This window comes from Schistosoma mansoni, chromosome 2 (genome assembly GCF_000237925.1).
Source record: "Schistosoma mansoni strain Puerto Rico chromosome 2, complete genome".
Classification (NCBI taxonomy): domain Eukaryota; kingdom Metazoa; phylum Platyhelminthes; class Trematoda; order Strigeidida; family Schistosomatidae; genus Schistosoma; species Schistosoma mansoni.
Genome location: NC_031496.1, coordinates 7,910,195 through 7,926,341, shown reverse-complemented (window position 1 = coordinate 7,926,341; position 16,147 = coordinate 7,910,195). Strand labels below are relative to the sequence as shown.

The 16,147-nt window shown below is 33.4% G+C and overlaps 2 protein-coding genes across 2 annotated transcripts in view; both read right to left on the bottom strand.

Moving 5' to 3' along the window:
* Smp_212550 (uncharacterized protein) overlaps nt 1-15,025 on the bottom strand; it is a gene marked incomplete at both ends in the record, with an annotated part of 40,928 nt that extends 25,903 nt beyond the window's left edge. The window contains 8 exons of the mRNA XM_018795544.1: nt 2,381-2,584; nt 3,715-3,843; nt 4,849-4,974; nt 5,920-6,264; nt 7,675-7,755; nt 10,476-10,690; nt 12,447-12,636; nt 14,816-15,025. Of these exons, the coding sequence (XP_018649846.1) occupies nt 2,381-2,584; nt 3,715-3,843; nt 4,849-4,974; nt 5,920-6,264; nt 7,675-7,755; nt 10,476-10,690; nt 12,447-12,636; nt 14,816-15,025 (1,500 nt within the window). The remainder of the gene's footprint in view (nt 1-2,380; nt 2,585-3,714; nt 3,844-4,848; nt 4,975-5,919; nt 6,265-7,674; nt 7,756-10,475; nt 10,691-12,446; nt 12,637-14,815) is intronic.
* An 869-nt stretch (nt 15,026-15,894) lies between these two features.
* Nucleotides 15,895-16,147, bottom strand: part of Smp_212100 (putative calcium-dependent activator protein for secretion) — a gene marked incomplete at both ends in the record, with an annotated part of 21,567 nt that continues 21,314 nt past the window's right edge. Inside the window, one exon of the mRNA XM_018795543.1 lies at nt 15,895-15,904. Coding sequence (XP_018649845.1) covers nt 15,895-15,904 — 10 coding nt within the window. The remainder of the gene's footprint in view (nt 15,905-16,147) is intronic.

Sequence of the window (16,147 nt, the reverse complement as noted above, 5' to 3'; positions counted from 1 at the left end):
GAGACCCAAATAGGACGAAACGCGCGTCCAACTGGATTCCACTGCTAGCCACTATCCATCTTTGCTCACCATGCTTGTGAATTAAGGCTATATTGAGGCAATACGCATAGTATACACATATGCCAATTAGAGACTGATCAATTACAGTCCTAAACATCAATGGGAAGATTCAAACAAACAATACCAAGTGAATTCAAAAATGAACAGTATTCAAATTAATTTTACTTATGTAAATGATAATCAATGGTGATTAACTATTTTTTTTCTTCTAGTTTTTCAGATCATTTTGGATTAATAATCAAAATATAAATTAAAATATAGAATTCAATCAACACAATAAGCATTATCAGAAGCCCATGTGCCTAAAGTATATTTCAAACTCGAGCTCATGAAATTTTAGTTGATTGCTGAGATAGATCATTGTTTTGTTTAATCTATAGGCATTTTGTACTATTTATTTACACGAATTATCCAAATTAGAAAACAACATTTTAGACTATTAATCGTTGATCTATACTACTATATGGTCTGAATAATCTTATTGGATCAATTTTTCAGCTGTTGAACGAAGCAGTATGGATCACTAACTCATTTCTCTAGTTAAAATTTCTAGTTGATTAAAAATAATTCTTAAGTCGTGGTTTTACCCATTAATAGATCTGAAGTAAACGAGAACACAAGTGAGGACACTCGAATGTATTTGAACACAAAATCACAGAATGTCTTAGTAAAATCTGAGAACCATAAAGTAAGTACTTCATTTGCGAAATATCAGTCAATAGTCTCAGACTTGACTGTTGCTTCGTTTACACACCGATCATTCTCTGTTTTTGTTTTCTTCTCTTCGATCTTCTTAACCTTATGCCGTCAGATATTTCACTTTCGAATGATGATCGATATCATTTATATATGTTGACATCCGTAGCACACACTACAGGTCTTCATAATCCTCACACTACAGGTCTTCATAATCCGAAGTTGTGTGTAATGCCAATGTCAATCTGTTCTTATTATCTAGTACGATATATATATATATATATATATATATATATTCAAAACTATATTAAAGAGTGATACATATTGTTTAATAGTATTGTTTATTTGTTTTCAACATTCGAATCAATCATCAACACAAGCGATTATACATTCGAAACTATTATACTACTGTCATTAAAAAAACCCAGCTAGAATGAACGAAAACAATACATTATCGAAATAATATCCAACGTACATGATGTCAATCAATCTAATAATTATTATGATGATTACAAAACTCTTTATATGTATTTGTTTATTTATGACTTTAGGTATGATCTAAAAATGAGACATCAGTACATGATATGTACATCATTATCAGTCATGACATAAGTCTCTACAATATTCATTTAAACAGATATCTACTGATATGTATCAGATCATATATATATAACGTTTATCGATAATTGGGTTGATAGAACAAAAGATGCGTATGCTCATACTACTAGGAAAAAATCGTTAGTTTTCATGCTTTAATTTTCTTTCATAATTGCTTTTTATCGTCCCTAGTAATACGATTTAACTAGGTTAGTCTTACTAAACGTGGCAGATACTTACTTTTAAATACTGCCTGTTAATAAAACGAGGTATAAGTTTCTGTCGAGGTCCTCTGGTTAACCGTTATCGATAGTTGAAGAACTTATGCGATGTTGTGGGACTCAGCCATGAAGTTTGAACCTACCAATATGGATGATTTGAACAGTTAATGACTTTTTGAAGTGGTCCCGTGCTTACTTTTTTTCAAATTTATTTCTACCCCAATCAACAATGCGTATCTACATGAGAGATATTTCAGCATACGCAACTTATATCTCAGCCACCTCGTTCGAGGAGCATTCACTATCTCATCAACCTGTTTTCCATTATTGTTTAGTTCCTTATACCTAACATATACGCAGCTTACGTATATCTTGATAGTTCATTTTTCACAGACATGGAAAAACGTAGAGAGAACAGTAGCGATTTAGAGGAATTCATCCTTAATCTTTCATATATATTAGGTTTTATTATGGTTTCATACTTGTTATCTTTCGACTCCAAGCTTTCCTTAACAGTCATTTTTTCTGTGTTTCACTTTTACGACAACAGAGATTAGGATCACATTGACTCTTTTTCTGTTTGTTTTAATAGTCCCTTTTTGGTGCGGTGATGTAGTGTAACAGTCTGCGACGTTGAATGCTTGTATCGAGATCAGCATTATATAACTGCCTTAAGGCTGTTTTAACAGTATTCCGAGTGAATTTTTCCATATTCGTCACTTCATTTTTTTGTTAATATTTATTTCATTTTTTAACTATGATTTGTTACAATGGAGAATATAGTAAAAGTGACCAGTGTGACTCACTTGTATGATACAAACATAACGTCGTTTCCACTTTTTAAATGCGGAACGACCTTGAATCCAGCAAAAATTACTATATTTACAATTAGTTGGGCGTTGCATAGATACTGAAATTTGTATTTCAACAGGATCATGACAATGTTTTGTATTTTGTAATTTATACCAAAGAGGGGTGCGTGGACTTGACCAAGTTATATTAAAAGTTACCTGTAGTTTTATATTTAAATTAAATTGCATTAGTACAATATGGATAATATCAATAATTCTATCGACAAATTGTTAAGGAAAACTGTAATCGTAAGAAAAATTGTTCAATTAAACAAGTAACATATGGCAAGAGGAACAAATACAAGCCATTCACTATGTTAATATTAGATTTGATGGAGAATACCTCCTTGTAAAGTCAGTTTTCATTATGGATTCACATCAGCTGGACATGCGTTACGTATGCTTGGCCGTTATTTACCTTTACAGCCGATGCTGACTAATGTAAGAATAAATCGGAAGAAGTCATTACCAGTTTTAATGAGTCATGTTGACTGATGCAGACTACCTGGCTTTCGTCCGCATTATAATCCCGATCAGTAGCTAGGAACTTCAGATGACATGGTTCGGAATCATTTGGAATCGCGCATTTGTTTTCATCGCTTATTTTCCTATTGATTTCGAATCCCAGTAAATTTTTAGAACTTACCTTTCAAATCTGTCTTTCTGAACAATATTCTCAATGCTCAATCTTTTTCATTATCAATTCTACTACCTTATTCAGATATTTTTTGTTGTGCATCTTGTTACTTTCATGTCGTCGTGCTAATATATTATGGTAACCTAGGCCAACGCATATTGGTACAAATCTCTACGCTGATGATGACTGACCGGGCTGGAGAACCAAAAAAACCTAAGATCGGGTTTCGTCTTAATTTTGGACACCTCAGTAACAAGTTTGAACGTATATCACGTTACCGGCGTGCGTTCTGTTCCGGTGTTACAATATAAAGTGTAACGGCTGTCCGATACTGCCTTATTTTCAAAGGTCCTTTAGCTGATATTAGTCTCCAATGAAGTCTGACAGAACAAAATAATCCATTATGTTACACAAAAATATTCTTGTTTATCAAACAGAGCACTTGATTTATTCATCCCTAAATTTCCCTGAATTGTTTAATGACCAATGACGCCTGTTAAAACCGATCTACTATTCTTGAAAGTTTACAAATAACTTTGAGTAAATTAAATCTTATTTAGGATTGAGGTAATGATAGTTAACGAATGAACCTCAGTCATCTGAATAATCATAAATATTTCTGACATTACAATAAATATACCCTTCCAAGTTCTTTATCTTCCAGTGTCAATGGCCCTGAACATTCTTTGAAAACCTTCACTTTGATAACTGGAAGAGTTTGAGATGTTTGGAATTCTGCAGTTGTATTCCATCTGAAATGGTTTAATAAAAACAAATGGAACAAACAGTTACTTCATGCAATGATAATTCAGTTCAATATTTAAAAAATAATACCATAAGTTGGAATATCTGTCTAAGTTACACATAGTTAAGCTTGTTTATAATTACCACTTTATACTGATAATTATGCATTAGTAGTAACTCTGGTTTTGTATATATTTCGTAATTTCAGAGTAGATGTATAAGAATCCGTTGATCTTTGTTTCATTTCTGCTGAATCTCGAAGGTGGATAAGACTGCTTAGTAAGTCATAATCGACTGAATTCTCTTCAACACTCGCCGCCTCATACACTTTGTCACGTTGTTTATTGAAGTAGTAGTTCAATAGAACGGTTAATGATAGAACCAAATATAATATCAGTTCATACAGTTACTGAACATTTGTATGAGCTGTGATGTAAGCTTTCTTGTTTGCAGTCCAAATAATGCATGGTAAATAGTTGAGTCGTTAGGCCATCAAACTCATGAATAGTTGTAGTAATCAGCATTTTTCCGTCAGTCTTACTCATTTATTTTCGTTATCGTTTGGCTTCTAGTTCTTAACTTATGAATATAGCTGTTTATCTAGCTTTCCAACATTTTGACTGAAGTTTTAGGGACACGGATATTCATGTGACCTCACAAAAATTTAAATATATACAGTAATCAAGTTAACAAATTTATTGTTAACAACATCGATGAGATACAATGCAATATCGCCCAAATATAGTTTTAGGTCATCTTCAAACTGATAGTCTCCAAAAGTTATGTCAACGTCCATCCCAAAGCTAATGTTTTACATGACATGGGCTCTGAGTATATTTAAAAAACGTTGATTTCATTAAACGGAAGGTCCAAATAATCAAAACTACTAACCTGAGAATTTGCAATTAACGACGTCAAATTGTTAAGTTTCCAAAATTTGTGGTTCATAATAATCTTATACATATACTGTTTTAAATATTTGTTTTCTGTTACCATTAGAAGTATTTACTAACCTCTACATATTTTTTAGAAAAAAAACTTACATAGGTTTATTAACCTCTACTGATTCTGTTCTCTTCCGATCTGGTGTACCATCCAGTTCTATAGCACAATAAAGTTTCTTTGAACGTGGTAAACTTTGAATATTCCTGACTTGATGAACCAGTATCTAAACGTGAGTACAAAGAATCCGGAAGTAAATATCTTTGGGTTAAAGAAAGGGAATGTTCTTAACGACAAAAGGTGGTTGATAACATTAAAATAATATCAATTAATCATGAAATCAAAATTTTGAACCATTGACAAAAAAACATTTTTAAAATTCTTATCTAACTAAATTTTGTATAATAACCTACAAGGAAACTCCATAGATTCCATGAGTTAGATTATGCAGACTAGGAGTCGTAGGTGAAAGGCTAGCGAACTCGATTTCTAGTGGTTGGAGAGTAAGTCCAAATATGAAAGTCCTGGGTTCGAATCCCCTATACAAGATCGTGGGTGCTCACTGCTGAGGAGTCTCGTACTAAGACAAAATGGCCGTCCAGTGCCTCCAGGTTTTAAACAGTGGTCTAAAATACATCGATTCATGATCTCAATCAAAAACTTAATAATCTTCACAACCCCACACTGATACGTATCCACTAGACCGAATCCAACGGTCGCTATAATATGTGTAAATTTCAAAAACTTCAGGATTATTAAATAAATTATACTAATTTATAAATAGCCATCAGTTGGATTACTCAGGATTCCATTGAATAACTAGTTAGTGTAATGTAATTTGATCCATAAATTATTATCATTTCTAAGAAATCCACCTTACATATACATCAGTTCCAAGAAGAGGAACATTCAAATAATGAGGAAAAGTGTCTTAAGCCAATGGACGGTACAGTATTTATACTACTTAGGTGCAATAAGTTTATTCACATATTACTACATCTGTTGATTTCAATATCTTAGATAATACAACACTCGTTTACTAATTAGCTGTTTGTATCCACTCAAAGTTTTCCTGTAGAAAAGCAACAGAACCACAGCGGAAGGTACAACAACACGTGGATGGCTTTAAATGGATAATGTATAAATATACCATATTACTTACTTCAATTGTTGAAGAAACCTGCATAGCCTCCCTTGGAATTTCATGAGTCAGAAACATCGAAGAGGACTGAATACCATCACTCATTAAATGTACATCGTCCGTTATTGATAAAGATGATCTTGATGAATCCATGTCCAGTTGTCGTGACCAAAGATCAGTCACGGAACCAGTGTCACGTACAGATCTGTTGGTTCTACTTGTCTCACCAGTGTGCCAATTAGATAAAATTGTTTTTATAGGATGTTTTCTTAAATGTCTGTGAGCTGGATTCACACCTGTGGAATGTGTTTTAAGCGCTGGTATCGAATCTAGACGTCGCATTAATCCATTCACTCTCAGTTTTTCCTCTTCAATATACTGCATCTCCATTTCTTTATGTACCATTTTAGGGAATGAACGTTCCTTTATCAATCAAACATACTAAGTCAGTAAACTTTTATACACAGCGCCATACAAAACTAATGGCAGGAAACAAAATACAGTATGTTTTTAATACGAATAATAAATAGTTCTACCAAGCTATGGTTGTGTTTTCTCTATAGATTGGTTACAACACTCTACTGACATTTATTTTAAAATATATAATCCAAAATTTCTTCAAATATCAGTTGGTAAAATATAGAGGGATGTGAAGAACAAGGTATATTTTAATGCTGATATATGAAAGCCTCAACTCAAGCTTCTGTATAACTTAGAGACATGTATGATAATATAATATAATAATTCAATAAGGTGAAACACAAATAAAACAATCATACTGTGAAGAAATGAATCAGGTGAAGATCGTACAATAAATAAGTCAACGAACACGAATAATATCTAATCAAAGACCTGGTACATTTAAAGAAATTCAATTAAAATAGCTTTCTTTCAGTTGATAGAATTAATTTTCATTTTTATGCAGAATATAATCGCAAGCTATACCGCTATACTTTCGATGTATTGTGAAATTCCTACACTGGCTTAATACTGACCAATGCTACGTAATTATCTTGCATTTCAATAAACCTTAAATTTTTCTTATCGTTCCTGGTACTAAGCTTTCCCAAAGTAAAAAAATGTCCCCATATTCATCTTACAACAAATATAATGATCGTAATCAGTGTTTTACTTGATACCTATCCAGAATATCAGTGACCCCTTCCTTATACATGAACTGGTTTCTACTTATATTAATTTATCATGAGAAAATTTAAACATTTTCATTTACAATTGATTCACAAACTGAAATGAAATATAATAAAACCTCACGAATAATTCCGTATTCGCCAAGTGCATTAAAAAACAATCAAAGAATACTGAGTCGGCATTAAACGGTGTTAATGTCTAACTTCAATCAATTAGTGGTCTTGCACAACCCTTCATCCATTGTCTGAAGTGGATAACTGTCTCCACCCGACACGGATTGGACTCCACTGATCACGGATTCGCACTAGACCTCCAGGAGATCTATCTTGAAGTCAGTCATTAGTGAACACGTGTGTTAGACATTAAAACCGCTGGGTACGTGCTCAGTGGTCTGCAGTTTAAGCGTTTGTACGCGAGACCGAAGGTCCCGGGTTAGAGTCCCGCGTGCCGGACCGTGAATGAGCACTGTTAAGTTGTCTCATACTTGGACAAAATGGTCGTCCAGTGCTTCCAGTTATTCAGTGGTGATCTAGCTTAGATCGACTTATGAATTCAACTATTAAAATAACTACGATTTCCACAAATCCTTATTCTGATAATTAAAGAACAGTTATTTATGTAACTTTAACCACTCACTTTACACATTGTGTCAATTTGTATTAAACGTTCTGACAGTTCTCTTTTGATTTGAGATGCTTGTTCATCCATATTATCGAGCTATAAATAATTTAGGAGTAAATTATATAAGAAAATGCAATAGATTTATTTATTTTAAAGTCAGTTTTTTATATACTACTAAATAAGATGAAAGTGAGTAATGTAGATTGGATTTATTAAATTAACAACAGTTTATACTTGTATAGTGCTGGCTACAGTAACTTAAAGGATTAATAGTTTGTATCATAATATAATACTGTAATATTCTTTCAAATATACATTTACAGATATTACCCCCAATCATGTCCAATTGAAGTAATTCCATTTTAGTTACATATAGTCATATGTTTACAGTCAAAGCCTGGAATGAAAAAAGTGTCTAATCAAACTGAACTGTTTCAGTTTTGACAAAACAAAAAGTGGTCGACGAATTTGTCCGTATATTTTTACGGAGGTCGTATGTCTACCAGAATGCTGTGATTTAGCTGACATTCAACCATAACTGGATATGATCGAAGTATTCCAAACTACTTTTGAATTGATGCACAAGTTTAAATATGGGCATTAGGTGGTGGCGAATTTTCGTCAGATGTACGATCTAATTGTGAATATCGTCAACTGAGGAATGTGTACTTTTAACCATAACCGTCATAAATCAAAAACCAATTAATTAGTTCTGAGAATTTTTTGGTTAGACTAGACAGAAAAGTATTTTACTTGACACTATTAGATATATTACCTTAATAGCATCAATTTTTAGAACCCCAAGTTGACATGTAGCCATAAATATTCAGTAGACAAATGTGTCAATTACCAAGTTTGTCACTTGTTCAAAAAACTGTATTTAATAGTTCTGAATGCTTGAACCATATAAAAGGCTGAATGTAAACTACTTCTAAACTATTCATTTATTATGCAACAGAAATGTAGACGAGAATTTAGTTATCTGTGTTCTTTTTCATAGTAAAATTTGAGTTTTTCAGATAAGACGGTGAATCATGAAGAAATTACTTAAGCTATTTAAAGACGACTGCCATAAAAATCCAGTCGTATTGTCAAATGAAGATTTATCACTTATTTAAGTTTCGAAAGATTTGAAAATTTTACATAGTCGAAATCATGAGTCAATTGAAGCTAGACCACCATGAAAAACCTGGAAGCACTTAACGGCCGTTTCGTCCTATTATGGGACTCCTCAGCAGTGCTCATCCATGGTCCCGCCTCAAGAGATTCGAACCCAGGACCGATCAGTCTCGCGCGCGAGCGCTTGACCACTAGACCACTGAGTCGGCATCCAAAGGTGTTATGTCTAATTTCATCCAATCCATGAAATTGAGCAATCATTCGTCATTGTCTTCAGTAAGTTACTATCTCACAACAGACCTGGTTGAACTCCACTGGTTACTGCTTCTCACTAGAACTCCAGGAAATACCTCATGGAGCCAGTCACTAGTGAGCTGAGGAGTCCCACAATAGGACGAAACGGCCGTCCGGTGCTTCCAGATTTTCCATGGTGGTCTAGCTTCAATTGACTCATGATTTCAACTATATAAAATTACTAAGATTTGTAAATGTCACTTTTTTAATGAAAACAAACTGATCTCATTAGTATTTGTAGCAACCTAAATGATTCAATCATAATTGGAAAGTTTAGCACCAAATAATATTTTACCCTTTAAAAGGAGGTACTTACTGATGTCATTATATTTCGATTTGGGTTAATAGTTATTAGTAAATTCAGGCCTAAGGGAAATTCAAAAGTAATTCAATTGTGACGAGAATTTTCCGAATTGTTTCATTGATATACATGTGAAATTATCCAGGAGGATAGAATGTAACATGATGTTTTACATAGAGGAATTATTTTTAGTTCAATAAAGTGACATAACTTACTGGTTGGAGATAGTTGATGGAAAACTCTGAACCTAGTCTTCGAGTTAGTTGGAGCTCGTCGATAAGGCGTACTTGCAATTTCGGCGTAGCTAACATTCCTTGGTAGATCTAAATCCACGTTATACAGTTTCGAATTCTGAGATATCATAACTGAGCTATTTAGGCTGAGATTAATTTCATATTTCTTTAATCCATAATGCTGATAGAGTTCTGATCAGAATCAACCAGGGAACACCAGCCTTCTCAATAGTTCAAATCTCCTTTTCTGATGAGTCCCTACCAGAACAAAACCTGGGTCCAGAGTTCTCTGCGACTTCCTCCAAGCACCTCACATTTTAATGCGGTACACTGAAAGTTAGCTTACTTGAACATGTAACGACATTACCAAATGGTGAGTATGATTTCATTAGCACTACAAAATCGACCAAGATGACACTGATCTCTACTCAAATACCAATTACTGTGTTGAAAGATAATCCATAACCAGTGCAATGACGTTTATTTTCTAGTGATTCAATAAAGTTAGTTTCATCAACGTCAATGTTCACTGCACATATTTGCTATATACTTGTAAATATTTTTTACAAGATATTAACGTAGGTATGCACATATCACCACCTATCATTTAGATAGTCTTGTAAATAACAATGAAGCTCACACTTCCCCATTGAACGTTTTCTGCCCAAGCCTTCGATGAATTAAAAGAAAATTAAACCACATCTCTTGTTCAATTTCTTTCAACTATTAGGCTTTTCCTTCACTTAAGATCTTTGAAAAACTTAGTAATTTCTCAACAATCATTAACTTCAAATATGAATGAAATACGTATGCTATCAAAATACTTAAAGTAGACATTCTTTTAAAGCAATTTCACAGATTCAACTTACTTGACACGCATTATATAAAATTTGATGTTCATACTTTTCAACTGATAAAGTACGCATTAGTAATTCATACAATTGTTCATTAGATAATGCTATAGGCTCTGGTTGTGGAACAGCTAATTTCATTGCTTCAGGACATGGTCCTTCACCGCCACGACATATTTGATCAAATTTAATTTTCCATGCACTTAAAACACTTTCTTTCGATAAACCTTCAACTGGTTGAATACCCTGAAACTGATAAAAATAGTGAATTTTGACCAAATGGTTAATTTTGTAAAAGTTTACATAATAACTATTTTTTTCAAATTAACAATCAAAAAGACATTTTGTTAGTCTAGCTAATTAAGTATTGATTAGATAAACATATTTAATTGGCTATCATACCGGCTTTACAGGAGTCAAGTGAGAAAGAGATCCAGTTACTTGTTAAATATTTGGATAAAGTAAAGAACAAGCAATAGACTGATAGCTCAACTCCAAACTTATCAGAGGTTTTCATTCAATGTTCATTCCTCATACCAGGTGTGTATTTACGAGAAGCTTTTGCACATTAGTACTCAATTTATCACTGAAATTCAGGATACTCGTTCTGTCCCTTTTGAAACTTGTTAGCTAGACGTTTTCGGGTCTCTGTATTAATAAGACTCAGATCCAGTATCCATCATTCCACACATCAGTGTGCTATCGATTGAGCAATTGAATCCAGATATCCCAAATCTATTTTGAGCAACCAGATATTCTTTGAAGACGAACATTCTCCTACAAAAACTGATCATATAGAGCTGTGAATGTCAGAAACGGGCATTCAAAAATCCTTTATGGTTAAATTCACAATGTTTTAGAAAGACCTACCTTTATTCACTCAGTAATTCAAATAAGTACAACAAAAATGTGTCTACAGAAATTCGTAATATATGCATAAACTGGAAGTAATGATACAATATACTCACAACTGAATTATCCACTGTTCTTACTGTAACTCTGTAACCCAGTACCTGACAACTAAGAATTCAAGAATTTTTTGACAGCTTTGACTGATAATGACACATCATAAACTGCGTCAGTGTCTGTGTGATGTTCTGAAGTGTTTTTAAAAATCGTCCATAAAGAATAAGCTTCAGCCTGGTGAATTCAATATCATACACGTATTTTAAAATTACTCTCATTTTGTAAACAGTTTTGTATTCCATTACATTTCTAAACTAAATATACGTAATATTTGAAGGACGTTTTAGTAGAAAATTACATTGTAGATTTTAATAGTTAAATTCACGAGTCGATGTAAGCTAGACCACAAATGAAAACCTGGAAGCACTGGACGGCCGTTTCGTCCTAGTATAGGACTCCTCCCCAGTGCGTACCCACGTTCCCGGGTGCGGGACTCGAACCTAGGGCCTTCAGTCTAGTGAGTGGACGCTTATTTTATATGGAATTTGAAAGAAATTCGAATTCCTAAGTGTAATCAGTCAAATAACAGCTCAGTAGTTAATTATGTTGTCTGGATATTTACTACTACTGTTAGATGACTGTTAATCTAAAACCTTTTGTCAAGAACGACTCCGCACACCCCAATTAGTTTTCAAATCACCGACCTCCAATGCCCCCATTGTTTTATGATACCAATCAGCGTACATTCATTCTCGCTTTTATTACAGACTTTCAAATGCATTACAACTGCAATTGCATTTTCCTAAGATTTTGCATCAGATAACTCGATTTACATGATACTATCAGTTAAATAGCACTTTTTAAAAAGTATTTCTGTCTGTACAGATTGTTGAGTTTAGTAGTGACTTTTTAAATAAGTTGATATTTTCCAATCAAAAAAGTTAAGCGTCCGCGAAGGACCGAAGGTCCTGGGTTCGAATATTGCTTGCAAGATCATGGATACGCACTTCTGAGGAGTCCATACTGGAAGGAAACAGCAATCCAGTACCTCCGGGTTTTCAATGGTGGTCTATCGACATAGACTTTTCCGAAAATTACTTACTTGTTTTTCAATATTTGCAATAAAAATTTCCCGAATATCATACATTGAACAACTTCCTGATTTAACCATATTTGAAAGACGATCACTATTGAGTACAGCTTCGAAAAATTCATTTACAGCAGTATGAAATGCTTCGTCACTACTGATAGCTAAATCACCACGTAAATACAACTTGAACAAAGAGAACATAGATTAACATAAATCACTGAAACCTTGAATAGACTTAAAAGCCTTGTTTACCAGATATATTTATATGAGAAACAATACACTAATGAAAAATAAAAAATACCATGCATAAGGTAAGATTCAATGAAATAACAGTTCAGTCTGCTGATGATTACCATTTTTCATATTGCTGAAAGACTTTCCATTAGACTTTTAACATTAATAGTCGTGAAGGAAAAACTACTACTTGCGTTTCAAGACACCAATGTTTCAGTGGAAGCTCATCTAAAATATTTCACTTTGCTGGCATTTCTTAGAATAAAAAAACTTTTTAAGATTATAAATCATCAATGTGCCATGGCATTTTTTAAAGTTAATTTAGCTAATAAGCTTTGGATTCATTAGACAAGAAATTAGCTCCTTCCTGATTTATTTTTTCCAACATATGTCGCTTCCACAGACTAGTTTCAAATAAAATATAAGTTGAAGTTAGACACTAACACCGTTGGATGCCCCCTGCCTCAATGGTCTATCCGTTAAGTGCGCTGGCGCAAGACTGGTAGGTCCTGGGATCGAATCACGTGAGGCGGGATCACGGATGCGCACTGCTGAGGAGTCCCATAATAGGACGAAAGGGCCGTCCAGTGCTTTCAGGTTTTCCCTGGTGGTCTAGCTTCAATTGGCTCATGATTTCAACTATGAAAATACTGAAATCTCCACAGAACCCATTCTGATTAAAATATTAAGATTAATCGTAACAGATCCCATGACTTGACTGCGTTAAAGATGGCGTATATTTGGCAACAAATTATTATTAGAATATCATATGTTACTGTCGACTGTAAAATATACTTGGATGGAATTTTTTTCTAAGCTGTGATTGTTAGTGACAAATATTTCAATGATATTGAAAATCTAACTATCCAAAAGGAAAAATACTGAAAATATTCAATCAGGATACTTGTAAATAGCTAAGAGAAACAAATTATCTTCATTTCCTCTAAGTTGACATAAAGATGGCCAATAGTTTTGTCTTTGAAGTATCTATTACAAATACTATACAACGAATCATGAATTTTATTATTTAACTAATATAATTAAAAATGATTCGTTACATAAATATCCAATGATTTTGTAATATTATATAGTTGAGATCATGAGTCAATTGAAGCTAGACCACTATGGAAAACCTGGGAGCATTGGACGGCCGTTTCGTCCTATTGCGGGATGCGCACTGCTGAGGAGTTCCACAATAGGACGAAAGTGCCGTCCAGTGCTTCCAGGTTTTCCATGGTGGTCTACCTTCAATTGACTCATGATCTCAATTATATAAAATTACTAAAATCTCCACAAAACCCCATCTGATTTTGTAATAGTTTAAAAAAGACATTATTCAATTCGAATAGAATTAAGTTAACAGTTTTTGGAACATATACTTACTGGATAAACATTAACGGAGATACGGAAGAATTGTAAGAATGCACTAAATAGTATATATAATATAACACTTTCAAATATGAGCTTAAAACAGGTTACTGTTTCAAAGCGTTATGTTATCTGATTCAATGCTAAAAGTAATATTTTCAGTGGTCCTGAAAGAAAGTTATCTAATTAGGCAGAGCAAATTATTTTTTATAAGAGATTGGTTTATGAACTCAACCTAAAGTTACTTATCCTAGTATTTTTATTGCAATGAAACTATGAAGGTATAACTAGTAGAATAATTTTTTCTATCTCTATGAAATATATGCGCCTGACATATTCAAAAGTATTATTGACCACTTTAGTGAATTAAAACACCGACGGTTATCATAAATAATGTACATTACTCAAAAATAACACATTCAGCCTGCAAATGTTATTAAGCTTAGTTCAGTTTATCCTTAAAGTGACTATAGTACAATATACATATCGTTACACTATAGTAAAATAATCAAATACAAACAATATCACCGAGAGTTTCTCACTGAATAAACTGTAGTATGGTGAAAACCAAAATGTTAAATTATATCCAGCTTAATAATACATTATTCAAATTCCCTGAATGATAACATTTCTAAACTATCCTGAATGATTAAGAAATTATAAAATGCAAATAAAATCCGAACTGTCAGTGTAAACTTGGCTGCTTCTCAAGCAAGTTCATAATACAAATTACAAATATAATTAATAAACAATAACCTACCTGAAAACGTTCCTTCAAGATATTCAAATAATCTTTTGTTACTCGTAGATATCGCCTATTTTGACCAGTAGTATTAGTAGTAAGAAGTGGATAGGCGATACACCGAATCGCTAGAACATATCTTGAACGTAAAAAATAATTTCGTATTTCTGATAAAATTTTTAATGAAAACTTTTGTATAGTATAAAGGTTATTTTTATGAAAAACCATAGCAAGTTTCCTTCTGACTACCACCACCTTACATCTCAACTTAGTACACGCAATGTCGAGTCACCCAGACTAGTGACTGCATTGCAATTTGACCGATAGAGGGACCTCATAAACATGATATTGGTCACAATCCAGTGATCACTCAATTGTAAGTGCATCTCAATCCTATAGGAGGTCAGTTGCGACCAAGATAGCTCATTGATAATGTCTCTGACTGTGAAGTCGAGTGACACGAGGTCGAGTCCCCAAGAAGCATCAGCTCCTTCAAAATCACAGGCACACCTTACTGACGAATACCGAATAGCACGAAACCTATTTTCAGGGCTTCCTTTCGACGACCTCCAACCACCACTTTACATAGTCAGTTATACCCAATGTGCAACCTGGTACAAATTTGGGTTACAACAAGTTACCACACTACGTCATCACAAAGTTGATAAAATAAATAGAGACTAAGCAAAAGTAATCCAAACATTTGTGATAGTGAGGGGAACGAATCTAAAGGATAAGATCTGAAAACAAGGAGTGAATTAATGCACAAGATGTATGAAACAATATTGAAAGCGAAACTATAATGATAGGCAGCATAATAATCTATAACAAAATCATGTCACCTTATACTTGTGACCACCGATTATGAATAACATGAGGACATCAACAAGACAAAAATAATTGTTTAACTTAGCTCAGATATTTGTTAAAAGGAAGACAAACGCTAGGGAGCATCAGTTCCCTCAAGATTACAGGTACACCTTGCTGACGAGTGCCAAGTAGCACGAAACCCGGGTCCAGGGTTTCCTGTTGACCACTTCCAACCACCAGCTTATCAATCCTATCCAACTCATATGTATCACTTAAGGATAATTTAATTACCTACGTCTAAGGTAAAAAAAAGTTTTAAGCAAGAATGTAAGTTTATATACATTCTGAAATGGACATTTAAAATTTCCGATTCCTTAACAAATGAAATGTCAGGGAAGAATTGATTTTGATAATCAAGTCGTAATTTCGTTGACGTTTGACTGAGCTACAAAGTTAATATATTTTTAATTATTATCAGAAGAGGTTTTGTGGATATTATAGTAATTTCAATAGTTGAGATCATGAGTCAATTGAAGCTAG